Below are 25,620 nucleotides of genomic sequence, written 5' to 3'. Positions count from 1 at the left end.
CCAAGGCTGAGCTTCTGCCTGGCACACGGTCAGCACTTAGTGAACGTGTCTGAATGAATGGAAAAATGCTTTCCCTTTGGAGGAGTGGCCAGAGCGAGTTGGCCACGTCTCTGTACTGAGGGAAAGAGGGTGCCAAGGCTGACTCCTGAGGTCCCGTCGATCCCGCCTGCATTTCCCATTTGTTCTTATTTATTTATTTATTTATTTATTTATTTATTTATTTATTTTGAGATGGAGTTTCGCTCTCATTACCCGGGCTGGAGTGCGATGGCACGGTCTCGGCTCACTGCAACCTCCACCTCCCGGGTTCAAGCGATTCTCCTACCTCAGCCTCCTGAGTAGCTGGGATTGCAGGCACACGCCACCACACCCAGCTAATTTTATATTTTTAGTAGAGACGAGTTTCTCCATGTTGGTCAGGCTGGTCTCAAACTCCCGACCTCAGGTGATCCACCCGCCTCGGCCTCCCAAAGTGCTGGGATTACAGGCATGAGCCACCGCACCTGGCCCCATTTGTTCTTATTTAAACCTAGAAGCCCTTCCCATGTCCAGTCTCTTCCCAGGGGCCATCCTTGGGGTTCCTTCTGGAAGTTCCCTTCAGACTTACCTCCAGTCCCTCCTCAGTCCATGGAGGAGCCCCTCTCCAGCAGTGAGGCCCCCGCCTTGGGCGCTCCCCCTCTCATCTCTTGCCTCCTCTTCCCCCAGCTGAAGAAGGACTACCTTGATGGCGTGGGTGACACCCTGGACCTGGTGGTGATCGGCGCCTACCTGGGCCGGGGGAAGCGGGCCGGCCGGTACGGGGGCTTCCTGCTGGCCTCCTACGACGAGGACAGTGAGGAGCTGCAGGCCATATGCAAGGTCCTGGGGGACTGGGGCTGACCGCAGAAGCAGGAGGGAAGGAGATTAGACTCCCGGGGGGACTTCCTATTGCACAACCTAGACCTAGGGACACTCACATCCCCCTGTGAAGGATTCGTTCTCCCCAGTTTTTATTTACTTTTTCTGGTTCTATAAGTAACTCTTGCTTCATATAGAAAAACGGGCTGGGATAGAAAGGTGTCAGGAATGTGTGTCAGTGAGAGATGGAGATTAGCTACAAATAGTGGTGGCTCACACTAAGAAAAGGAGTTTTTTCCTTATGAAATGAGAAGTGTGGAGGGGGCAGTCTGATGCCATTAGGGATTCAGGTTCCTCCTCTCTTTCCCCACATTATTTTTTGTCATGTGCCTCTGGCCTCATCATCACAATGTGGCTGCAGGAGTTCCAGCCCTCATGGCCATGCCTGCTCCACGCACCAGGAAGGAGCAAAGTGGGGTGGACCCTGAGTCAGCCTCGTCCAACACCTTCTGCTCAGGTTCTGTTGCTCATCACTTTGCTCCATGGCTCACCCCTAGCTGCAAGGAATTCTGGGAAATGTGAAGTGATTTTTATTTTTTTTCAAGTTAAAGTTTTTCTTAAAGCTGTGCACATTTTGGACTAGATTTTCTTAATGTATTTCCTATACTCCCCTCTCCAGCAAATTTGGGTCTTTTGCCACAGAAGCAGAACAAAATATCACCTAGACTCCCACCGCCCAGAGACACGCAGTAGTGACATTTGAGGGAATGTTTTATTTACATTTTTGCAAAGTTGTGATCCTTCTCTGTGAGTGATTTTCTCTTCTGCCTTTTTACCCTGGAAGTACTTTATTTTCAATGTTGTATATGCCCTTAAGCAGTGTGGCAACAGGACTTGAATGCCTGCACGAGAATTTTCAAGCGTTATGCCCCAGTGTCCTGAACCAGCTCCCTGTGGCTGTCTGGGGAAGTTGTTGCCAGCTTTGTGCTTATGGGTGACATCAGTACTTAGTGTCCGTTAACCTACATGATCAGTGACAGAAATGATTTTATAATTCACAAATATTTTGGCCACCAATCTACATTGTCACCATTTTGCATTATTTAGAATAGATTTTTAAACGAGCTATCGTCAGGACAAAAGGCAAGAAAATCCTTAAGACTCTCAATGCAAAAGGAGCCTTCCAGGTGATATCAGTCGTTATTGTTCACTTGCTGCGTATCTGCCAGCATCGAGCATTATTGCTAATTTTTAGCCTTTCCTATTTTGGTAGGTGAAAGAAGCTCTTGGTAGTGTTAACATTAGAGACGGGCTGGGCATGGCGACTCACGCCTGTAATCCCAGCACTTTGTGGGGCTGAGGCGGGAGGATCACTTGAGCCCAGGAGTTCGAGACCTGGGCAACATAGTGAGATCCCACCTCTACAAAAACTTTTCTAAAAAAATTAGCCAGGCATGGTGGCGCATGCCTGTGGTCCCAGCTACTTGGGAGGCTGAGGCAGGAGGATCGCTTGAGCCCAGGAGGTGGAGGTTGCAGTGAGCCAAGATTGCACCACTGCACACCAGCCTGGGTGAAAGAGCTAGGCCCTGTCTCAAAAAAAAAAAAAAAAAAAGATTGGAAGTGAGGACAGCCGGTTACTGGGCAGTGAGGATGTGGGTGGGCATAAGGGAGTGACTTCCTGGGCCAGGGAGACAGTGGAAGCAGAGGAGTTTCTCCATAAAGCAGAGGACAGGGCAGGCCTGCTGGGAGAGCATTCCCCACCCAGGAATCTCGGGCTGGATGCTCCACACCCCCAGCTCCCCACTTCTCTGGTTTTCTGTGGATACTGCATAGACCAGAAGGCGGTGGGGGCCATGAGTGTACACAGCTTTAGATGGCGGGAGCAAGTGCTGGGCCCATGGCCGGCTGAGCCTCTGACCTCCCGCTTCCTCCCTGCAGCTTGGAACTGGCTTCAGCGACGAGGAGCTGGAGGAGCATCACCAGAGCCTCAAGGTGAGTCATGGCGGCCGCGCCTCAGCCACCCCTGCCGCCCCCCGCCCCTGACAGCGCACTCCTTCCGTCAGGGCTCTTGACCCTCTACCATCTTGGGGCTCTGGGTGCGGGCAGGAGGGCAGCAGGCAATGGAGCTGGCTTTGGAGTCCAGCATCTCCAGGTTCATGTCTCAGCGCTGCCAGCTACTAGCTGGTGACCCTGCTCAAGGAACCTCGCCTCCCCAAGCCCTGTGCCTCATTCACACCAGGGGGTAGCCACAGGACACAGCAGGTGCCACAACTGCTCGTTGTGAAGTGCCTGTGAGCCCTGATCAGTGTGAGTATGAGTTGTCATGGTCACAGGCATTTCAGGCATGAGTGTCTGTCCTACATATTGGATCTGTATTAGTTTATTTTCATACACATACTGCTATGAAGAAATAACCCAAGACTTGCTGGGCGCAGTGGCTCATGCCTATAATCCCAACACTTTTGGGAGGCCAAGGCGGGTGAATCACCTGAGGTCAGGAGTTCGAGACCAGCCTGACCAACGTGGTGAAACCCCTTCTCTACTAAAAATACAAAAATTAGCCGGGCATGGTGGCACATGCCTGTAATTCCAGTTACTCAGGAGGCTGAGGCAGAATTGCTTGAACCCAGGACATAGAGGTTGCAGTGAGCTGAAATCATGCCATTGTACTCCAGCCTGGGTGACAATGAGACTCTGTCTCAAAAAAAAAAAAAGAAAGAAAAAAGAAATACCCAACACTGGGTCATTTATAAAGAAAGATGTTTCCCGGACTCACAGTTCCACATGGCTGGGGAGGCCTCACAGTCATGGCGGAAGGCAAAAGAGGAGCAAAGGCACGTCTTACATGGCGCCAGGCAAGAGGGCACGTGCAGGGAAACTGCCCTTTATAAAACCGTCAGATCTCGTGAGACTTCCTCACTATGGCGAGAACAGCACAGAAAATCCCGCCCCCATCATTCAGTTACCTCCCACCAGGTCCCTCCACCACAGGTGGGGATTACGGGAGCTGTGATTCAAGATGAAATGTGGGTGGGGACACACGGACTCTTCGGTTCTCTCTTTCCGTTGCCCTCTCTCTCTACATCTCTGTCCCCCTCCCACTGTGTCTCTGTCTCCTTCCTCCAGGTCTCTGGCCCTCTGTCTGCCTGTTTTTGTCTTTAATGTCCTGCCTGAGCCCCCAGGGCCTTTCATTTCTTGCCATCTCTCATTCCTCCCAACTCCCACCTTTCCCAGCTTTTTACTTCAAGGGGGTGTCTTATTTCTTTTCCCTTCTTTCACTTTCTATTTCTGTTTCGGTTTCTGTTTACTTTAAGGGGTGTGTGTTTCTGTTCCCTTCCTACACTTTCTGTTTCTATTTCTGTTTATTTCAAGGGGGTGTCTGCTTTTTTCCCTTCCTCCCTCTCCGCAGCCCTCCAACGCTTGGCCTTGACTTTGAGATTCCAGACCCTCAGATCCTCTCTTCCTCTGCTCACTGCAGGCCCTGGTGCTACCCACCATCTCTCATTCCTCCCAACTCCCACCTTTCCCAGCTTTTTACTTCAAGGAGGTGTCTTGTTTCTTTTCCCTTCCTTCACTTTCTGTTTCTGTTTCTGTTTACTTTAAGGGGTGTGTGTTTCTATTCCCTTCCTACACTTTCTGTTTCTATTTCTGTTTATTTCAAGGGGGTGTCTGTTTTTTTCCCTTCCTCCCTCTCCGCAGCCCTCCAAGGCTTGGCCTTGACTTTGAGATTCCAGACCCTCAGATCCTCTCTTCCTCTGCTCACTGCAGGCCCTGGTGCTGCCCAGCCCCCGCCCTTATGTGCGGATAGATGGTGCCGTGACTCCCGACCACTGGCTGGACCCCAGCGCCGTGTGGGAGGTGAAGTGTGCCGACCTCTCCCTCTCCCCCATCTACCCTGCTGCGCGGGGCCTGGTGAGTGGCAGAGGACCTGGGCTTGGCCCTGTGTGGGATTCTGGGCAGCCCCACAGCAGAGTAGGGAGGGGACCTTGGCTCCTGTCTGTTCTTCCAGGTAAGGATTGGGAAGATGAGCTGGCATTTTATTTGACTGTCAGATAACAAGGTCAAAACATTTTTTCTTTAAAAATGGGCCAGGCACGGGGGGTCGTGCCTGTAATCCCAGCACTTTGGGAGGCCAAGGCAGGCAGATTACTTGAGGTCAGGAGTTCAAGGCCAGTCTGGCCAACATGGTGAAACCCCATCTCTACCAAAAATACAAAAATTAGCCATGTGTGGTGACGGGTGCCTGTAGTCCCAGCTACTCGGGAGGCTGAGGCAGGAGAATCGCTTGACCCTGGGAGGCGGAGGTTGCAGTGAGCTGAGATCACACCACTGCACTCCATCCTGGATGACAAAGCAAAACTCTGCCTCAAAAAAAAAAGTATTTTCTTAAACAAAATAATTCCCAGGCCAAGTGCAGTGGCTCATGCCTGTAATCCCAGCACTTTGGGAGGCTGAGGCGGGCAGATCACTTGAGGTCAGGAGTTCAAGACCAGCCTGACCAACACGGTGAAACCCCACCTCTACCAAAAAATACAAAAATTAGCCGGGTACGGTGGCCCATGCCTGTAGTGCCAGCTACTGGGGAGACTGAGGCAGGAGAATCACTTGAACCCAGGAGGCAGAGGTTGCAGTGATCCGTCATGCCACTGCATTCTAGCCTGGGCAACACAGCAAGACTTCATCTCAAAAAAAAAAAAAAACCACCAGGAGTAGTAAGAAAACAGTGACACCGCTCCTTTCAGTATCATCATCTCATCTTCAGCTCTGAAATCATTTTTAGAAACTCAGTTCTTTTAAGCAAAGGCTGAGTTCACTTCCTCCTCACCATTTACTTTGCTGCAGTTTCTTCCTCAACCGTAATTAATTTTCATGCGATCAGGTTTTAGAACGCCTTGGCTAATTTCTCTCTCTAGTGCCTCAGTCTTCAGCACTCACCAAAGCACTGTTGTAAATCGGGGGAGAACACCAGCCCGTGGCCAGCACTAGGAAAGCTCCCAGCTTCTCCTTCCAAAGAACAGCACATCTCAAAGTTAAAATGAGGTTGGGCACAGTGGCTCATGCCTGTAATCTGAGCACTTTGGGAGGCCAAGGCAGGAAGGTTGCTTGAGGCCAGGAGTTGAAGACCAGCCTGGGCAATATAGTGAGACACTGCCTCAAAAAATATATAAATAAATAATTTTAATTAGATATATTTTCTTTTCAGTTTCTCCTTGTCCTTCAGAACCGAGCTAGCACATACTTTTCTGATGAGAAGCAGACTTCCACTTTTAAATAACTCCTTTTTTTTTTTTTTTGGAGACACGGTCTTCGTTTTCTAGGTTGGAATTCAGTGACACGATTATGGCTCGCTGCAGCCTCAACCTCCTGGACTCAGGTGGGCCAACCTCAGCCTCCTGAGTAGCTGGGACTACAGGCGTGCACCACCACACCTGGCTAATTTTTGTCGTCTTTGTAGAGACGGGGTTTCACCATGTTGGCCAGGCTGGTCACAAACACCTGGCCTCAAGTGATCCACCCACCTCGGACTCCCAAAGTGCTGGGATTACAGGCATGGGCCACCATGCCCAGTCAAGAGCTTACGTTTTTGATCTAATTTAAAAATTTTTTTTTACCATGCTGCACGTTGGAGAGCCACAGACCCTTAGTAACAAGGGACTGGAGCCGGTGTGTGTCCAGCCCTTGCTGTGCGGCGGGCGCTGTGTGGTAATCAGCATGTCACTCATAGACACTCATCTAATCCTTTCCACATCCCTAGGACATAGTCACACAAACATCTGCATTTTACAGGTGAGGATGTAGAGCCCTAGAGAGCTCGAGTCACTGCCTCCGGATCACGTGGCTCCTGAGAGTTGGGAGCTGGGATTGGAATCCCACAGTCAAGTTCTAGAACCCATGCCCTGGCCCTATAGTTCAGCCTCAGCCCGAATCATCATCATCATATTAACGGCGGTAGCAAGCAGCATTTCTTTCTTTTCCTTTTTTTTTTTTTTTTTTTTTTGAGACGGAGTCTTGCTCTGTCGCCCAGGCTGGAGTGTAGTGGCGCGATCTCGGCTCACTGCAAGCTCCGCCTCCCGGGTTCACGCCATTCTCCTGCCTCAGCCTCCCGAGTAGCTGGGACTACAGGCACCCGCCGCCATGCCCAGCTAATTTTTTGTATTTTTAGTAGAGACGGGGTTTCACTGTGTTAGCCAGGATGGTCTCCATCTCCTGACCTCGTGATCCTCCCACCTCGGCCTCCCAAAGTGCTGGGATTACAGGCGTGAGCCACCACGCCCGGCCAACAGGCAGCATTTCTTAAGCACTTACTGTGCCCTGGGTACGGTTCCAAGCGCTTTGTCAACTTGTTTAATCCTTATGACAACCCATCGTCTGGCCCCCTCGTGTGGATCAGGAAGCAGTCCAGAGTGGAGGAGGGAGGAGACTGAGCAGGGTGTCGCTGGGGCTGGACCGCAGGAGTCTCCATCCCGCTTCTGCAGGTGGATAGTGACAAGGGGATCTCCCTTCGCTTCCCTCGGTTTATTCGAGTCCGTGAAGACAAGCAGCCGGAGCAGGCCACCACCAGTGCACAGGTGAGGCCCTGGGAAGCAGGGCTGGGCCGCCCAGCTGCTTGGCCCTACCAGCTTTTTAGCGTGGTGGCCTCTGGAACCTTGTGGAAGTGGGGACAGCCAGGGAGCTTCTGACCACCCCGTCCCACCCTGTCTCCGCAGGTGGCCTGTTTGTACCGGAAGCAAAGTCAGATTCAGAACCAACAAGGCGAGGACTCAGGCTCTGACCCTGAAGATACCTACTAAGTCCTTGCCCTCCTAGGGCCTGGGTACAGGGCATGAGTTGGACGGAACCCAGGGTTATTATTGCCTTTGCTCTTTAGCAAATCTGCTGTGGCAGGCTATGGTTTTTGAGAGTCAGGGGAGGGGTGTGTGTGTGAGGGGGGTGGCTTACACCTGAGCCTGGGATTCATCCCATCATTTCTTTCAATAAATAATTATCGGATAGCTACTTTGTGACAAGGTCTGTGCTGGGCTCTGGGGGCAAAGCTCTCATGGGTGTCACTTGCATAGCATGTAGCAGTGGCCTAGGAACTGCCAGAGCCAGCACCAGCCATGGAACTGCCTGTGGTGGTGGGTATCTTCCGTAACTGCTCTGTGCAGTGTGGCTGCCACTGGCCACCTGCAGTGCCCGAGCACTTGACAGGTGGCCAGCATGACAGAGGATGCGAATTTGTTTTGTTTTGCTTTGTTCTGTTTTTGTTTTGAGACAGAGTCTCACTCTGTTGCCCAGGCTGGAGTGCAATGGCGAGATCTCAGCTCACTGCAACCTCCACCTTCCGGGTTCAAGTGATTCTCCTGCCTCAGCCTCCCGTGTAGCTGGGCTTACACTCATGTGACACCACGCCCAGCTAATTTTTGTATTTTTAGTAGAGATGGGGTTTCGCTATGTTGGCCAGGCCGGTCTTTAACTCCTGGCCTCAAGCGATCCACCCTCCTTGGCCCCGCTAAGTGCTGGGATTACAGGCATAAGCCACCCCGTCCAGCCATGCCAAATATTTTATTTAATTGTATTGGACAGCAGTAGTCTAAAATCTTTACATCCATATGTTTTTTAACTTGTTTAACCTTCCAGCCATCCCATGGGGAGGCACCATCATGAACCCTGTTAAGGAAGACAAATGCAGTTTCTTAAAATAAGCCACATGTATTCTCTTACAGTTCCAGAGGTCAGAAGTTCAAAATCAGTTTTATTGGGCTAACGTCAAAGTGGTGGCAGGGCCGGTTCCTTCTGGGAGCTCCAGGGGAGAAACTGGGTCCTTGCTTTTCCCAGCTTCCAGAGGCCACCTGGTTCCCAGGCTCATGGCTTCTTCCACTGTCCTCAAAGCTAGCAGCGTCCCACCTCAAATCTCTCTCCTGAGGTCATCAGGTCACCTCCTCTCCTCCATCAGATCTCTGCCTCTCTCTTCCAAGCACTCAAGTGGTTCCATTTAGGGCCCCCTGGATGATCCGGGATAATTTCATTTCAGGATCCTAACTCAATCCCAAAGTCCCTTTAGCCACATAAGATCATACATTGACAGAGGCCAGGCACGGTGGCTCACACCTGTAATCCCAGGACTTGGGGAGGCTGAGGTGGGAGGATCACTTGAAGCCAGGAGTTCAAGACCAGCCTGACCAACAGGGCAAAACCCCATCTCTAATAAAAATACAAAAATTAGCCAGGCATGGTGGTGCATGCCTGTAATCCCAGCTCCTAGTGGGACTGAGGCAGGAGGATCACTTGAATCTGGGAGATAGAGGTTGCAGTGAGCCGAGATCATGCCACTGCATTCCAGCCTGGGGAACAGAGCAAGACTCCATCTCAAAAAAAAAAAAAAAAAAAATCACATTAAAGGTTTCAGTGATTAAGACCTGGATATCTCTGGGGGGGGGGGCTGTTATTATTCCAGCCACCCCACATGGGATGATATGTTAGAGGAAAACCATCGGGAAGTGGTCAGACAAGGCAAGCAGGATGCCTGGGACACCCGCCCAACCCTGGGTACCACAGGGCTGGGTTGGGGAAAACAGGTACACTTGGGGTGGGGTCCAGGCTTGGGTCTTCTAGAGCAGGAGGCCTCTGACCTCGGGGCCCAGCGTGGAACATGAGCTTCTGGACAGGAGAGTGTCAGGAAGTCCTGATACTCCCGCAGGAGGGACAAAGGGCTCCTAGCCACCCCCCTGCCCCTCACACTCTGTTTCTCCCTCTCACATCTGCCCTCCCTTCTTCCCTTCTCTCTCATCAGGTTCCTCTGCCCTTGTCTCCCACCCGTCCTCTCTCCCCTTCCTTTGTATCTGCGAGGCCTTGTTCCCTGCTGTGCAAGTCTGTGCCAGGCTTACTTTACTGTCTGTCACTGTGACTCTCACCCTCCCTGTCTTTCTTCCTGTGTCTCCATCATGGTCTCTTGCACACGCCATCTCTTGGACATTTTGTTTCTATTTGTCATAGCCCAAGAATACAACATTGTCTTCCCATTCTCCTGGCTGGCAGTGGCCCTGTGGCCCCGTGTGGGCAGACCCAGGGGACATAAGCACAGGGGCTGCTGGGGGCTTCTGGAGAAACATCTTTCCTGACCAAAAAGGACAGCCCTGGTTGTGGCAGCTCTTCCCCTCCTCCTGCCTTGACTAGAGATGATGATGGCTGGAGCCAAGTCACCACTTTGTAATCATGAGGAAAAAGAAAGGAGAGTAACAGACTACCCCTGACGACCTTAAGCCGGCGAGCCAAGGGCAGCAGCTGCGTAACTGTGGGCTTTTGTTCTTTGGAGTGGGGGAAGAAGAAGTCCCAGTGTGATTATGCCACTCTAAAACATGGCTTTCGGCTGGGCACAGTGGCTCATGACTGTCATCCCAGTGCTTCGGGAGGCCGAGGCAGGCAGATCATCTGAGGTCAGGAGTTCAAGACCAGCCTGACCAACATGGAGGCACCCCGTCTCTACTAAAAATACAAAATTAGCCGGGTGTAGTTGCACATGCCTGTAATCCCAGCTACTCGTGAGGGTGAGGCAGGAGAATCACTTGAACCCGGAAGGTAGAGGTTGCAGTGAGCTGAGAGCAAGCCATTGCACTCCAACCTGGGCAACGAGCAAAACTGTCTCAAAAAAAAAAAATAAAAAATGACTTGTTTCTCACAGCTAAGAGTTCCTGATACAGCTCTGCCTTAAAGAACTGGCAAATTAGTATGCATTTGTGTTTCAATTTCAAATAAAATAAGGCAAAAAATATATATACGTATTTAAATATTGTATGTCAGGGGATCCCCACGTCACTGTCTGACTCTGTGTGGAGATCCATGGTTCCCTTGGGCTTGGCTCTTCCCACACCAGTGCAGGGTCCCAGGAACACATCTCCCGCCACACATGGCCGCCATGTCCCTCCGCTGGAGCTGGGCAGGGTCATCCTCACTCCTCAGTGACCCTCATGATGGCTCCACCAGGTAGGTACTTTTATTCTCCCCATTGAACAAGTGAGGACACTGAGGGGTGCAGGGATGTAAGTTACCTTCCCTAGGTCCACTATCTAGGAAGTGGTGGGCCAGGGTTTGGTCCATGCCTTCAGCTCCTTGACCCTGCATCTGTAACTACTAACTATACTGTGGAGAGCCTCGTGAGCTTCTGTGAGGTGCGGAACCTTATCCCACAGGTCGGGCAATGGCATGGACAGGTCTAGGAGTGAAAAGATCCTGCAATGGCTGTAGTTGTGGGCATTGAAGAGATGAGCCTGGAGTTAGGGGGAGCAGGGGAAACCATCTTCCCCCTGGTGAAATCCTGTTCTAAAATTGGTGATACTCCTGCCTTGGCCTCCCAAAGTGCTGGGATTATGGCCTCATCTCTATTTTTAAAAAATAAGAATCAGGCTGGGTGTGGTGGCTCGTGCCTGTAATCCCAGCACTTTGGGAAGCCGAGGCAGGTGGATCACTTGAGTTCAGCAGTTCGAGCCAGCCTGGCCAACACGGTGAAACCCCGTCTCTACTAAAAATACAAAAATAATTAGCTGGGCGTGGTGCCTATATTCCCAGCTACTCAGGAGGCTGAGGTAGGAGAATCGCTTGAACCCAGGAGGCAGAGGTTGCAGTGAGCTGAGATCGCACCACTGCACTCCAGCCTTGGCGACAAAGAGACTCCATCTCAAAAAAAAAATTCAAAACCCATCAAGTTGGGATGTTTAGTGCTGGGCTTCAGGAAGAGTAGGCAGGAGGGTAGTATGGGAGGTTTCTAGGAGCCACTCCTAGAAGTGGCGCTCCCCACAGATGCTCCATTGCACTGACTGGAACTTGGTCACATGACCACACCTAGCTGCAAAGGATGCTGGGAAATGTGGTTCCCTGTTGGGAGGCCACTTCTGGGCTTCAAACCTTCACTGTGAATGGAGCTCACAGATTTTCTAAAAATTGACATTAAATGAGCCAGACTTGGCCCCAAGGATCTGGCTCACTGCAACCTCTACCTCCTGGGTTGAAGCAATTTTCCTGCCTCAGCCTCCCGAGTAGTAGCTGGGATTACAGGCACACACCACCATGCCTGGCTAAATTTTGTATTTTTTAGTAGAGATAGGGTTTCACCATGTTGGCCAGGCTGGTCTCAGAACTCCTAACCTCACATGATCCACCCGCCTCAGCCTCCCAAAGTGCTGGGATTACAGGCGTGAGCCACCACGCCTGGCCTCAATATTTCTTTTTCTGGGTATTTGAGTATGATATTATATATGATGGTTATTAGGCAGCCCATTGCATAGGAAGATTAGCTAAATCTGTTCTGAGGAATATTTATCTTCAATATAGTTATATAACGACAACATTCTTTTTTTGAATACTGGTCTCGGGTGCCTAATGATAGAAGGGTGACATCATTAAGGAACCCTGGAAAGTCCCTCTTTCCACGTGATCCCACGGATGCAAATAGCTCTGGGTGAGCTTGGGAACAGCTGAAAAAGCTGGAGCAACCGAGCAGGGCCCACAAGCCGAGGAGGGCTGTATAAAAGCGCAGGGGGCATTTTACCTCCAGGTTGGCCCTGCTCAGGACCAGGAGGAAACACCTCCAGCCCGCGACCTCCCCCCACAGCGGGAAAAGGAAAGCAGGAGGACCACAGAAGCTTTGGCACCGAGGATTCCCGCAGTCTTCACCCACTGAGATCCCGGCTGAACGAGCTGTGCAGCGACTACATCGCTAAGCCCAGGGAGCCCAACCCTCTGCTCCGGATTCCCGAGCACCCAGCTCCATTGCGCATGCGCACAAGCCCCAGCACAGACTCAGGCAAGCCGTCGGGGCGGGGAGGGCTGTTTCATCCCGCTGGGGCGGCCGTAACGAAGGACCAGGGATTGGGTGCAATTAAACAACAGGATTTTTTTTCTTTTTCTTTTTTCTTTTTTCTTTCTTTCTTTTTTTTTTTTTTGAGACACAGTCTCGCTCTGTCGCCCAGGCTGGAGTGCAGTGACACGATCTCCACTCACTGCAACCTCGGCCTCCCGGGTTCAAGCCATTCTCCTGCCTCAACCTCCGGAGTAGCTGGGACTACCGGCGCACACCACCACACCTGGCTAATTTTTGTATTTTTAGTAGAGACAGAGTTTCACCATGTTGGCCAGACTGGTCTTGAACTCCTGACCTCGTGATCCGCCCCACTCAGCCTCCCAAAGTGCTGGGATTACAGGCGTGAGCCACTGCGCCCAGCCAGGAGTTTATTTTCTAACACTTCCGGAAGCTGGAAGTCCAAAATCAAGGTGTTGGCAGGGTTGGTTTCTCCTGAAGCCTCTCGCAGAGGCCCTAATCTCTCCTTATAAAACCAATAAAACCAAATTCCAGGCCACCCTCAGGACTCCACTTTAACTTAGTCACCTCTTTAAGAGCCTATCTGGCCAGGTGCGATGAGTCATGCCTGTAATCCCAGCATTTTGGGAAGCTCTCTAGAGCCCAGAAGTTCAAGACCAGACTGGGTGACATAACAAGACCTGATCTCTACAAAACACAAAAAATTTAGCTGGAGATGGTAGCATGTACCTGCACTTCCAGCTACTCGGGAGGCTGAGGTGAGAGACTCACTTGAGCCAGGGAGGCTGAGGCTGCAGTGAGCCACAATCACATCACTGCACTCCAGCCTGGGTGACAAAGCAGGACCCTGTCTCAAAAAGCAAGCAACAAAAAAGAATCTTATGTCCAAATACAGTCACATTCTGAGGTTCTGGAGGTTACAAGTCCAACACATGAATTTGGAGGTGGTGGGGGGAAGCCGATTAATTTCATAACAGGGATCTTGAAATTGCCTTTGCAGAAATGAAAGTAATGAGAGAAAGCTAACATGACTGACCATCTTGTTTCTAACCTCACAGGCTAGATTTTGTTTTTCTTATTCTAGTGCAGAGGCCAAAATTACCATGAGAGGAATTTAATTCATAGTTAAACTTTGAGACGAAGAAAACTGACCCCCCAGTGCTTGTTGAGAGATTGAAGTCACATTCATTTACTTTTTATTTATTTATTTTTGAGACAGAGTTTCACTCTTGTTGCCCAGACTGGAGTGCAATGGTGTGATCTCTGCTCCCTGCAACCTCCACCTCCTGAGTTCAAGCGATTCTCCTCCCTCAGCCTCCTGAGTAGCTGGGATTACAGGCGCCCACCACCATGCTCAGGTGACTTTTGTACTTTTAGTAGAGACAGGGTTTCACCATGTTGGTCAGGCTGGTCTCCAACTCCTGATCTCAAGTGATCCACCCACCTCGGCCTCTCGAGGAGCTGGGATTACAGGCATGAGCCACTGTGCCCGGCCTGAAGCCACATTCATAAGACAAGGTTAGAATCATGAAGGTGCTGGAACTTTGCTAAATAACAGTTGTGGGTTAAACAATGACCTGCCCTCCCTTAGCTTCCTTTTCTATATGTGCTTCAGAGTCACGTAACCAGGGGTCGCAAGATCTATAACTTCCCCAGCCACTTCTGTAAATAACATCGCTATTGTGAAACTTACAGAACTCATCTTTTTAGTGGACTGTGGTAGCTAACACCTGTAATCCCCACTTCTTGGGAGGCTAAGGCAGGAGGATTGCTTGAGCCCAGGAGAACAAGACCAGCCTGGGCAACATAGTGAGACCTCAATCTCTACAAAAAAATTAAAACTTTGCCAGAGGCAAAGTTTTAGAGGCATGGTGGTGCATGCCTCTAGCCCCAGCTACTCAGGAGGCCAAGGCAGGAGGATTGCTTGAGCCCAAGAGTTGGAGGCTGCAGTGAGCTATGATTGCGCCACTGTAAGGACCAGCCCTACAGGGTCTGTGGGTCTTTCTCCCCGTGTGTGGAAATGAGAGATCGTAGAAATAAAGACACAAGACGGAGAAGAAAAGACAGCTGGTCTGGGGGACCACTACCACCAAGACGGGGAGACCGATAGTGGCCCTGAATGCCTGGCTGCGCTGTTATTTATTGGATAATAAAGGGCAGGGTAAAGGGTGTGAGTCATCTCCAGTGATTGATAAGGTCACGTGAGTCACGTGTCCACTAGACAGGGGGCCCTTCCCTGTTAGGTAGCCGAGGCAGAGAGAGAGAAGACAGCTTATGTCATTATTTCTTCTATGCTCTTTTCAGAAAGATCAAAGACTTTAATACTTTCACTAATTTTGCTGCTGCTCTGTAGAGGGCGGAGCCAGGTGTACGGAGTGGAACATGAAAGTGAAACAGGAGCGTGACCGCTGAAGCACAGCATCACAGGGAGATGGTTAGGCCTCCGGATGGCTGTGGGCGGCTGACACCAGTCAGGCCCTCCACAAGAGGCGGTGGAGCAGTCTTCTCTAACTCCCCCGGGGAAAGGGAGACTCCCTTTCCCGGTCTGCTAAGTAATGGGTGCTTTTTCTAGGCACCGACGTGACCGCTAGACCAAGGTCCGCTAGGCCACGGGCGTCTTCCCAGACGCTGGCGTTACCAAGCTAGACCAGGGAGCCCTCTAGTGGCCCTGTCCGGGCGTGACAGAGGGTCACACTCCTGTCTTCTGGTCACTCCTGACCTCAAGTGGTCTGCCTGCCTCGGCCTCCCAAAGTGCTGGGATTACAGGCATGAGCCACTGCTCCTGGCAATAATGTTTTGTTTTGTTTTTGTTTTTTTAAGGAAAAAAAAAAAAAGAACTTGTCTTTGAGATAGTTTTCAGAGTGAGCATTTTGGCAGACCAAGAGCTACCACCTGGTCCTGACACCCACTACCAGGAACTGACTCAGCCATACAAAGACAGTTTTGGTCTGTGATTTCATCCATACCCGATCAATTGTTTCAGTTCCCCCAGCCCCTTGCCCACCAAAGTTTCCTTAAAAAACCCTAGCCTCAGGCCGGGCGTGGTGGCTCACGCCTGTAATCCCAGCACTTTGGGAGGCCGAGACGGGCGGATCACGAGGTCAGGAGATCGAGACCATCCTGGCTGACACGGTGAAACCCCGTCTCTACTTTAAAAATACAAAAAACTAGCCAGGCGAGGTGGCGGGCGCCTGTAGTCCCAGCTACTCGGGAGGCTGAGGCAGGAGAATGGCGTGAACCCGGGAGGCGGAGCTTGCAGTGAGCTGAGATCCGGCCACTGCACTCCAGCCTGGGCGGCAGAGCGAGACTCCGTCTCAAAAAAAAAAAACAAAAAAAAAACCCTAGCCTCAGGCTGGGCGCGGTGGCTCACACCTGTAATCCCAGCACTTTGGGAGGCCGAGGCAGGCGGATCACCTGAGGTCAGGAGTTCGAGACCAGCCTGGCCAATATGGAGAAACCCCATCTCTACTAAAAATACAAAAATTAGCTGGGCATGGTGGTACATGTCTGTAATCCCAGTTACTCGGGAGGCTGAGGCAGGAGAATTGCTTGAACCCAGGAGGTGGAGGGTGCAGTGAGCCAAGATCATGCCAATGCATTCCAGCCTGGGCAACAAGAGGGAAACTTCATCTAGAGAGAGAGAGGAGAAAAAGAGAAAGACAGAGAGGAAAATCCCTAGCCTCCAGATTTTCAGAGAGACGTGCTTGAAATATTTCTCCCATTCTCCTCTCTTGGCTGCCCCTGAGATTATTAAACTCTCACTCTTTGCTGCAACACCTGCTGTTCACATTGGTTTTGTCTGGGCAGTGGATGAGAAGAACCCATGAGCCCGTGACAGTCCCGGCCCTCCCTCACTGTCTTTGCTAAGCCCAACAGTGGACACAGGTCTAACAAGAGCCATTTGTTTGGCAGGAGGACTGAGAATTTTCTGACTGCAGTGCACCATGGGAAGGTAAGTCGTCTCAGAGCTGACCACTGTGGGGAAGCAGAGCATTTGTGTAATGGAATGCACAGTGAGTGTCAAGAGGTGAGGGCTGTGACCGTTCCTCTCGCTTGGTGGAGATAGATGGAAAGAGCTGAAGGTTGGGCGTGGTGGCCCATGCCTGTAATCCCAACACTTTTGTTGGCCGAGGCAAGAAGGTCTCTTGAGTCCCAGAGTTCGAGATTAGCCTGGGCAACATGGTGAAACCCTATCTCTACAATAAAAGAAAATATTTTTTAAAATTAGCCAAGCATAGTGGTACACACCTGTAGTCCAAGCTACTTGGGAGGCTGAGACATGAGGATCACTTGAGTCCCGGTGCTCAAGGCTGCAGTAAGCTATGATTGCACCACCGCACTGGTGATGGGCAACAGAGCAAGACCCTGTCTTATTGTTGAACCGGGGAGGTGGAGGTTGCAGTGAACTGAGATTGCGCCACTACACTCCAGCCTGGGCAACAGAGCAAGATTCTGTCTCAAAAAAGAGAGAGAGAGAGAGAGAGAAAGGACGGAGGGAGGGAGGGAGGAAGGAAGGGAGGGAGGGAGGGAGGGAGGAAGGGAGGGAGGTCACCATGTTGGCCAGGCTGGTCTTGAGCTCCTGGGCTCAAGTGATCCACCCACCTCGGCCTCCCAAAGTGCTGGGATTACAGGTGTGAGCCACCGCATCTGGCCCCAAAATTAACCATTTTGAAAAGTGAATAATTGACTGGCATTCAATGCATTCACAGTATTGTACAACCATCACCTCTATCTAGTTTCAGAATATTTTCCTCACCCCAAAAGGAAACCAGGTACCCATGGGCTGGTGGCTACCTGCTCGGACAGCCCGGTTCTAGGTCAAATTCTGTGTTTTATCCCTTTTCCCTGTGAATTTTCTGGACTTCTTTGTGTTTTCTCCTGGGAAGCTCTGAGGTTTCCATAATTCCTGGGCTCCAGAAAGAAGAAAAGGTGGCTGTGGAGAGACGAAGACTTCGTGTGCTGAAAGCTCTGAAGAAGCTACATATTGAGGCCGATGAGGTAAGTGAGGGGAGGAGGGTGGCCCCAGAGATCCCAGGATCGCCCCCTCTGTGCCCAGTGTCCGGGGCCCATCTCAGCCAGGGAGAGCTGGACCAAAGGGAGGAAATAGAAGGATACGACCTTCTATGGGACAGAAATAGAAGGATATGAACTTCTATGGGACAGACATTGCCCCTGCCTAAGGGAGATCCTAGGTCGTCTTCTTATCCTTCTCCTCCTCCTCCTCCTTTCTTTTTCTTTTTCTTTTTTTCTTTTTTCTTTTTTTTTTTTTTTTTTTTTTTTTTTGAGACAAGGTCTCGCTCTGTCTCCCAGGCTGGAGTGCAGTGGCATGATCTTGGCTCACTGCAACATCCACCTCCCAGGTTCAAGCTATTCTTCTGCCTCAGCCCACTAAACAGCTGGGATTACAGGTGTGCGCCACCACACCCAGCTAATTTTTGTATTTTTAGTAGAGATGGGGTTTTACCATGTTGGCCAGGTTGGTCTTGAACTCCTGACCTCAAGTGATCCACCCGCCTCGGCCTCCCAATGTGCTGGGATTACAGGCGTGAGCCATGGTGCTTGGCCCTAGGTACCCTTCTTCTTGTTCCCACCTCCATCCTCAGGCTCTGAACCTCTGATTGATTCTCTCCCCAATGCCTAGGCCCCAGTTGTTGCTGTGCTGGGCTCAGGCGGAGGACTGCGGGCTCACATTGCCTGCCTTGGGGTCCTGAGTGAGATGAAAGAACAGGGCCTGTTGGATGCTGTCACGTACCTCGCAGGGGTCTCCGGATCCACTTGGTAAGTGTCACTCGTGTTTCAGATTGCTTTCTGACACATAAATGGGATTATTGTTTTCCTCCTGACACCAAATGTGTGTGGTTTTTCCAACGCTGCTTCTTGAGCTCTCTGATACTAGCTGGGTATCCTACAATGCTGAGCAATTCTGACGCTGTCTGCCTGGAGTTCAGGTCAGATTCCAACAGGCTAAAGGGGCTCAGTCCCTAAAAACTGCCCCACTTCAGACATGAGTTGCAATTACCTAGCCACTGGTACTTCTGACCGACTGGCAATAGTTTGGGGTTTCCCACAGCTTCCTCCTCATGTTCAATAATTTACCGGAATAGCTCACAGAACTCAGGAACACACTTTACTTATATTTGCTGGTGTATTACAAAGGATGGGCCAGGTGTGGTGGCTCATGCCTGTAATCCGAGCACTTTGAGAGGCTGAGGCAGGAAGATCACTTGAGTTCAGGAGTTTGAGACCCAAGCTAGGCAACATAGCTAGACCCCATCTCTACAAAAAGTGAAAAAATTAGCCAGGTGTGGTGGTGCATGCCTATGGTCCCAGCTGCTCAGGAAGCTGAGGCAGGAGGATTGCTTTAGCCTGGGAGGCTGAGGCTGCATTGAGCTACAGTCACACACTGCACACCAGCCTGGGTGACAGAGAGACCCTGTCTCAAAAAAAAAACCCAAAAATTCTAAAAAACAATTCCAAGGATTTTAGGAACTCTGCACCAGGAAGCAGGGAAAAACACGAAGTATCTTTCTTTACTACACAAAACTGCTGTGGACAAAGCATAATAATACTACCTTCTGACTTTAAAGGAGGATTTACAGGTTCAGGTGCACTTTTCACATTGCAGGTGGATAGAATACAGCCCTTTTAACTTCTCAGCCTCCGTGATAAAGTATTGCATTAATTTGTGTAGGACTGTCTCATTCAGGAGGCCCCAGATGGCAGGTATGAAACACTCATGTCTGCATGTTTGTTTCCAAGCCCAGGGCAGACATGACTAATCGATCTTGGCACATTTTCCGAGCAGGAGGTAAGGCTGGGCAGAGCAGCAGAGGCTCGAGTGAGATAGGCAGGGCAGAGGCATGAATGTTGAACCTGGCTGGCATGATTTGTTTTCCTTTCTGTGCTCAAAGTTTGATCTGGAGCTGGGTTCTGAGCTGGGTGTGGAGGATGAGGTTCATGGGGACGACAGCAGGAAGAGCAGAGCTGCAGAGCCTGGGAGTGGGAAAGGTACTGCAGAGTCACACCTAGGACCCCTCTATTCCTCCAAGGCTCATCTAGAACATGTTGAGTGACATGGCATGAGGATTTAGCCGAACTGCACATTGCAGAACTCCAGGGGGCGCTGTTGAGATAGGAACCACATGATTTCTTCTGTAATCTTTCCAAGGCTGCAGTGGTTAAGACCTGGCTGGACACAGGGACTCACACCTGTAATCCCAGTACTTTGGGAGGTCCAGGTGGGAGGATCTCTTGAGCCCAGGAGTTCAAGACTAGCCTGGGCAACATAGCGAGACCCCATCTCTACAAATGACAACAACAAAAGCCTTATATTCCAACAGCTTTGGGTTAGTTCCTGGAGCTGTCCTTCGTGGGCTGTTATGAACCCAGACATACTTCTTTGTGCCTTGGTTTCCTCCACTGTTGAGGATAACTTGCTGATTTCACAGGACTCTTTGAGATTTAAATGATGAAACATATGCAAAGCGTCCCAACCTGAGCTATCCAGTAGTACTGTATACCATGAGCCATATCTCATCTATTCTATCATTTTAAATTTTCTTTCTTTCTTTCTTTTCTTTTCTTTTCTCCTTTTGGAGATGCAGTCTCGCTCTCGTTGCCCAGGCTGGAGTGCAGTGGCGCGATCTTGGCTCATTGCAACCTCCACCTCCTGGGTTCAAGCGATTCTCCTGCCTCAGCCTCCCAATTAGCCGGGATTACAGGCACTTGCCACCACACCCAGCTAATTTTTGTATTTTTAGTAGAGATGGAGTTTCACCATGTTGGCCAGGCTGGTCTCAAACTCCTGACCTCAGGTGATCTGCCTGCCCTAGCCTCCCAAAGTGCTGGAATTACAGGCATAAGCCACCATGTCTGGCCCATTTTAAATTTTCTAGTAGCCTCTTCAAGAAGGTAAAAAGAAACAGTGAAATGAATGATCAATTTTCTTTAACCCAATATATCCAAAACATTCGCGTTTTGACACATCATTAAGAAAAACATTGTTAATGAGATATTTGACATTCCTTTTGTCAGACTAAGTCTTTGAAAGCTGCTGGGCCTTTTATACTCAGCGCATTCCAAGTTGGATGCAGAAGTCTCATTAGATGTTAAGGGAGGCCCAGGGCAGTGGCTCACGCCTGTAATTCCAGCACTTTGGGAAACCGAGGCGGGTGGATCACCTGAGGTCAGGAGTTTGAGACCAGCCTGGCCAACATGGTGAAACCCTGTCTCTACTAAAAATATAAAAATTAGCTGGTTGTGGTAGCGGGTGCCTGTAATCCCAGCTACTTGGGAGGCTGAGGCAGGAGAATCATTTGAACCCAGGAGGCAGAGGTTGCAGTGAACCGAGATCAAATCACTGTACTCCATCCAGCCTGGGTGACAGAGCAAGACTCCGTCTCCAGAAAAAAAAAAAGATGTTAAAGGAAAGAGCTTTTCATAACCAGCTTGTTCCAGACATACTCCAGAGTTTCCCAGTAACTGAATGGAGTACCAGTGTTTACATTTAAGCTAATTAAAATGAAATAAAAATTTAAAATCACGCTAGCCACACTTCAAGGGCTCAAGAGCTATGATGTGTGTTTAATACATTGGATGGTGTGAGTGTAGATAGCACCCAATAAGCAGCATTAAGAACATCAAAATTTTTTATTGAGCATAGGCACAGTGGCTCACACCTATAATCCCAGCATTTTGGGAAGCTGAGGTGGGAGGATTGCTCGAGGCCACAAGCTTGAGACCAGCCTGGGCAACATAGTGAGACTCTGTCTCTACAGAAAATAAATTTAAAAATGAGCAGGGCATGGTGAGGCACCTGGTGAGTAGTGTGGTTCCAGCTACTCGGGAGGCTGAGGTGGGAGGATCATTTGAGCCCAGGGATTTGAGGCTGCAGTGAGCCAAGATCATGCCACTGCACTTGAGGCTGGGCAACAGAGCAAGACCTGTCTCAAAAAAAAAATTTTTATATATATATATAGACTCCATGTGACACACCAGCTCCCTTGCCTTCTGCCATGAGTAGAAGCTTTTTGCACCATGCTTCTTGTACATCCTGCAGAACTGTGAGCTAAATAAACCTCTTTTCTTTATAAATTTAAAAAGATATATATACATACATATATTTTATATATATATATACACACACACACACATATTTATTGAGTGAACAAATGAATATCAAGTCTTTTTTTTTTTTTTTATTAGACGGTGTTGTGCTCTGTCACCAGGCTGGGGTGTAGTGGCACAATCTCGGCTCACTGCAACCTCGGCCTCCCAGGTTCAAGTGACTCCTCTGCTTCAACCTCCTGAGCAGCTGGGACCACAGGTGTGTGCCACCGTGCCTGGCTAATTTTTGTGTTTTTAGTAGAGACGGAGTTTCCTGAGTATCTGGCACTATAGGTGCCCACCACCGTGCATGCCACCACGCCTGGCTAATTTTTTTGTATTTTTAGTGGAGACGGGGTTTCACCGTGTTGACCAGGCTGGTCTCAAACTCCTGACCTCAGGCAATCCTCCCGCCTCGGCCTCCCAAAGGGCTGGAATTAACAGGCATAAGCCACCACACCTGGTCCCTTTCATTGATTTTCTAGGATTATGTGAGTTAATAGGTCTAAAAGACTAAAGACAGTTTGTTGCTGTCACATGTAAACCTTTAATAAATGCCGGCTGCAAAAAACATTGGACTCAGATGAGGCCTTTCTCCCATCATGCTCTCATTTTCCTGCCTGTGAAATAGAAGGATTGTCCCAGATGATTTTGAGCCTCCTCCTTTGACCCTGATCGTTCTGCAGTTATATTTATTTAATGTAAATTTTCCGTTTCCTCTGCGTGTCGCCCTCTCCGTGAGGCAGGTGTTCCTGTGAAGGACCTCCTCCCACGCATCCTTCCCGTCTTCATCGTCCATACATACAATGCCGAACTCACTCTCTTCCTCTGTCCTCCAGGGCAATATCTTCTCTCTACACCAATGATGGTGACACGGAAGCTCTCGAGGCTGACCTGAGACATCGATTTAGCCGACAGGAGTGGGACTTGGCTAAGAGCCTACAGAAAACCATCCAAGCAGCGAGGTCTGAGAATTACTCTCTGACCGACTTCTGGGCCTACATGGTTATCTCCAAGCAAACCAGAGAAGTAAGTCATTCCCCGCTGGGGACCTGGGGTGGGGGTAGGAGCAAGGGGTCTCAGGGCGTGAGGTTGCCAAAGATACTGACTGGCACACCTTTTAAGTCTTTCAGGACTTTCAAGACATCAAAATCTGGGCATTTCGATGGATGCCTCAAAACTTAAGTATATCAGAATGACTGTGGTTGCAAGTGACAGAAACTGACTCTTATTCATTTATGCAAAAAATAAAGTGATATGATTTACTAGAAAGATACACAGACATCCAGGGCAAGAAGAACAATGAGGAATTATGATGGAATAAGGCAAAAATAGGGAAAGTCTCAGACCCAAGACAACTTTCCTCTCCATCCCTCCTTGGCCATTTGATGTCTTGAATTCACTATTTTATTTCATTTCATTTCATTTCATTTTTCAGAAAGGGTCCTGCTCTGTCACCCAGGCTGGAGCGCAGTGGCGGGATCATGGCTCACTGCAGCTTTGACCTTCTGGGCTCAAGCAATCCTCTTGCCTCAGCCTTTTGAGTAAGCTGGGGCAACAGGTGTGCACCACCATGCCTGGCTAATTTTTAAATTTTTTTTTTTGTAGAGACAGGGATCTCGCTATGTTGCCCAGGCTGGTCTCAAACTCCTGAGCTCAAGCAGTCCTCCAGCTACTGGGTTCAAGTGATCCTCCCACCCCAGCCTCCCAAAGTGCTGGGATTATGGGTATGAGCCACTGCATCCAGCCTATCCTAACACTTTGGGCTTTTGTTGTTGTTTTGTTTGTTTTGTTTGTTCTTGAGACAGGGTTTCACTCTGTCACTCAGGCTGGAGTGCAGTGGTGCAGTCATACTCACTGCAGCCTTGACCTCCTGGGCTCAAGCAATCCTCCCAGCTCAGCCTCCCAAGTAGCTGGGACTACAGGCACCCACCACTGTGCCTGACTAATTGTCTTTTATTTTTCATTTTTTTTGTAGAGACAGGATCTTGCTTCGTTGCTCAGGGTGGTCTCCAAATCCTGGACTCGAGTGATCCTTCCACCTCAGCCTCCCAAAGTGCTGGGATTTATAGGTATGAGCCACTGCACCTAGCCTATCCAGGCACTTTGGGTGGCCGAGGCAGGAGGATTGCTTGAAGCCATGAGTTCGAGACCAGCCTGAGCCACATAGCAAGAGCCTGTCTCTATCAAAAAATAAATTAGCCGGGCATGGTGACATGCATCTGTAGTCCCAGCTACTTGGGAGGGTGACAGACTGAGACCCCTCTAAAAAAAAAAGTTGGCCTACGTGCAGAGGTTCCAGCCTGTGGGACCCATATGCTCCCTCACATTTCGTCTTGGCACCTTCTCCCAAAGCTGCCGGAGTCCCATTTGTCCAATATGAAGAAGCCCGTGGAAGAAGGGACACTACCCTACCCGATATTTGCAGCCATTGACAACGACCTACAACCCTCCTGGCAGGAGGCAAAAGCACAGGGTAAGCAAACATTTAGAGGGAGGGAGAGGTAGTAAGGGACGGAACGGCATGGAGTGAAATGGAAGAGTGTTTTCCTGCCCTTCCCTTGGGGAGCCCAGGAAGAGGGAAGGGCTCAGGATTGCGGAAAACAGGGTGCTCAGCTTAGAGGAGAGAAGAGGGAAGTCCCAGAAGTAGCCAGAGGACGCGCACTTGCGTTGCATGGATCAAGAAAACCTTTAAGAGGTCAACATGGTGGCTCACGCCTGTAATCCCAGTCATGCCTGTAATCCCAGTGCTTTGGGAGGCTGAGGTGGGAGGATTGCTTGAAACTAGGAGTTGGAGACCACCCTGGGCAACATAGTGAGACCCCATCTCAAAACAACAGCAACATTAAATAGCAAAACAAAACAAAACAAAACACAAAATAGTCAAGCATGGTGGCAGGAACCTGAAGAATCTACTCAGGAGATTGAGGCAGGAGAATCACTGGATATCCAGAATTCAAGGCTTCAGTGAGCTGTGATTGCACCATTGCACTACAGCCTGGGCGACAAAGTGAGACCCTGTCCCCCCGCCCCCAAAAAAAAAGAAAGAAAAAAGAAAAGAGAGGACAGGAAGGAAAAAAGAAAAAAAGGAAAGAAACTGTAATAAGGGAGGTTTGAAGGATGGTAGGGTGGGTGGGAAGGGCTGTCTCTCACTTTTGTTTTGTTTTGTTTTGTTTTGTTTGAGATGGAGTTTCTCTCTTGTTGTCCAGGCTGGAGCGCAATGGCACGATCTCGGCTCACCGCAACCTCCACCTCCCAGGTTCAAGCAATTCTCCTGCCTCAGCCTCCCTAGTAGCTGGGACTACAGGCATGTGCCACTACGCCCGGTTAATTTTGTATTTTTAGTTTCTCCATGTTGGTCAGGCTGGTCTCGAACTTCTGACCTCAGGTGATCCACCTGCCTCAGCCTCCCAAAGTGCTGGGATTACAGGCGTGAACCACGGCTCCCAGCCATCTCTCACTTTTTAGATGTCTTCCTTCTCCATAGGTCCAATTGTCACCCAAATGCTGGCAGCTCTCCAGTCATTCCAGTTTCTCTTTTGAGCTCATCTCTCTCCTGAGATCCACACCTCCTTACCCTATTTCCTAAGCACTTACTTGTGCACTTACTTGTTCAGCAACTGTGTCCTGGCTTCTCACGATATATCAGGCAATGTTACCAGTTACCAGTGGTTGGACATCTCCCGGCATCTCAAGGCTCAGAAGCCCTCAGTATGAATGGTGTTTGTTTGTTTGTTTGAGACAGAGTTTTGCTCTTGTTGCCCAGGCTGGAGTGTAATGGCGCGATCTCAGCTCATAGCAACCTATGCCTCCCGGGTTCAAGTGATTCTCCTACCTCAACCTCCCAAGTAGCTGGGATTGTAGGCATGCGCCACCACACCTGG

General features: G+C 50.0%; 2 protein-coding genes across 5 annotated transcripts in view; both read left to right on the top strand.

Annotated features, from left to right (window-relative positions):
• The window catches only part of LOC105478624 (DNA ligase 1), a 53,003-nt gene extending 42,415 nt beyond the window's left edge, over positions 1–10,588 (top strand). For all 4 annotated transcript variants that reach the window (XM_011736123.3, XM_011736119.3, XM_011736122.3 and 1 more), the window contains exons 24-28: positions 706–858; positions 2,776–2,829; positions 4,606–4,749; positions 7,314–7,406; positions 7,545–10,588. In XM_011736123.3, the coding sequence (XP_011734425.1) occupies positions 706–858; positions 2,776–2,829; positions 4,606–4,749; positions 7,314–7,406; positions 7,545–7,628 (528 nt within the window). In that variant the 3' untranslated portion in view covers positions 7,629–10,588. The remainder of the gene's footprint in view (positions 1–705; positions 859–2,775; positions 2,830–4,605; positions 4,750–7,313; positions 7,407–7,544) is intronic.
• A 1,639-nt stretch (positions 10,589–12,227) lies between these two features.
• LOC105478690 (phospholipase A2 group IVC) overlaps positions 12,228–25,620 on the top strand; it is a 58,918-nt gene continuing 45,525 nt past the window's right edge. The window contains exons 1-6 of the mRNA XM_071087325.1: positions 12,228–12,616; positions 16,544–16,583; positions 17,518–17,629; positions 18,273–18,409; positions 22,576–22,765; positions 24,092–24,212. Of these exons, the coding sequence (XP_070943426.1) occupies positions 16,576–16,583; positions 17,518–17,629; positions 18,273–18,409; positions 22,576–22,765; positions 24,092–24,212 (568 nt within the window). The 5' untranslated portion in view covers positions 12,228–12,616; positions 16,544–16,575. The remainder of the gene's footprint in view (positions 12,617–16,543; positions 16,584–17,517; positions 17,630–18,272; positions 18,410–22,575; positions 22,766–24,091; positions 24,213–25,620) is intronic.

The sequence above is a fragment of the Macaca nemestrina genome, chromosome 20, assembly GCF_043159975.1.
Source record: "Macaca nemestrina isolate mMacNem1 chromosome 20, mMacNem.hap1, whole genome shotgun sequence".
Classification (NCBI taxonomy): domain Eukaryota; kingdom Metazoa; phylum Chordata; class Mammalia; order Primates; family Cercopithecidae; genus Macaca; species Macaca nemestrina.
Note: the sequence above shows the minus strand (reverse complement) of the source record. Positions and strands in the feature narration are given on the sequence as shown.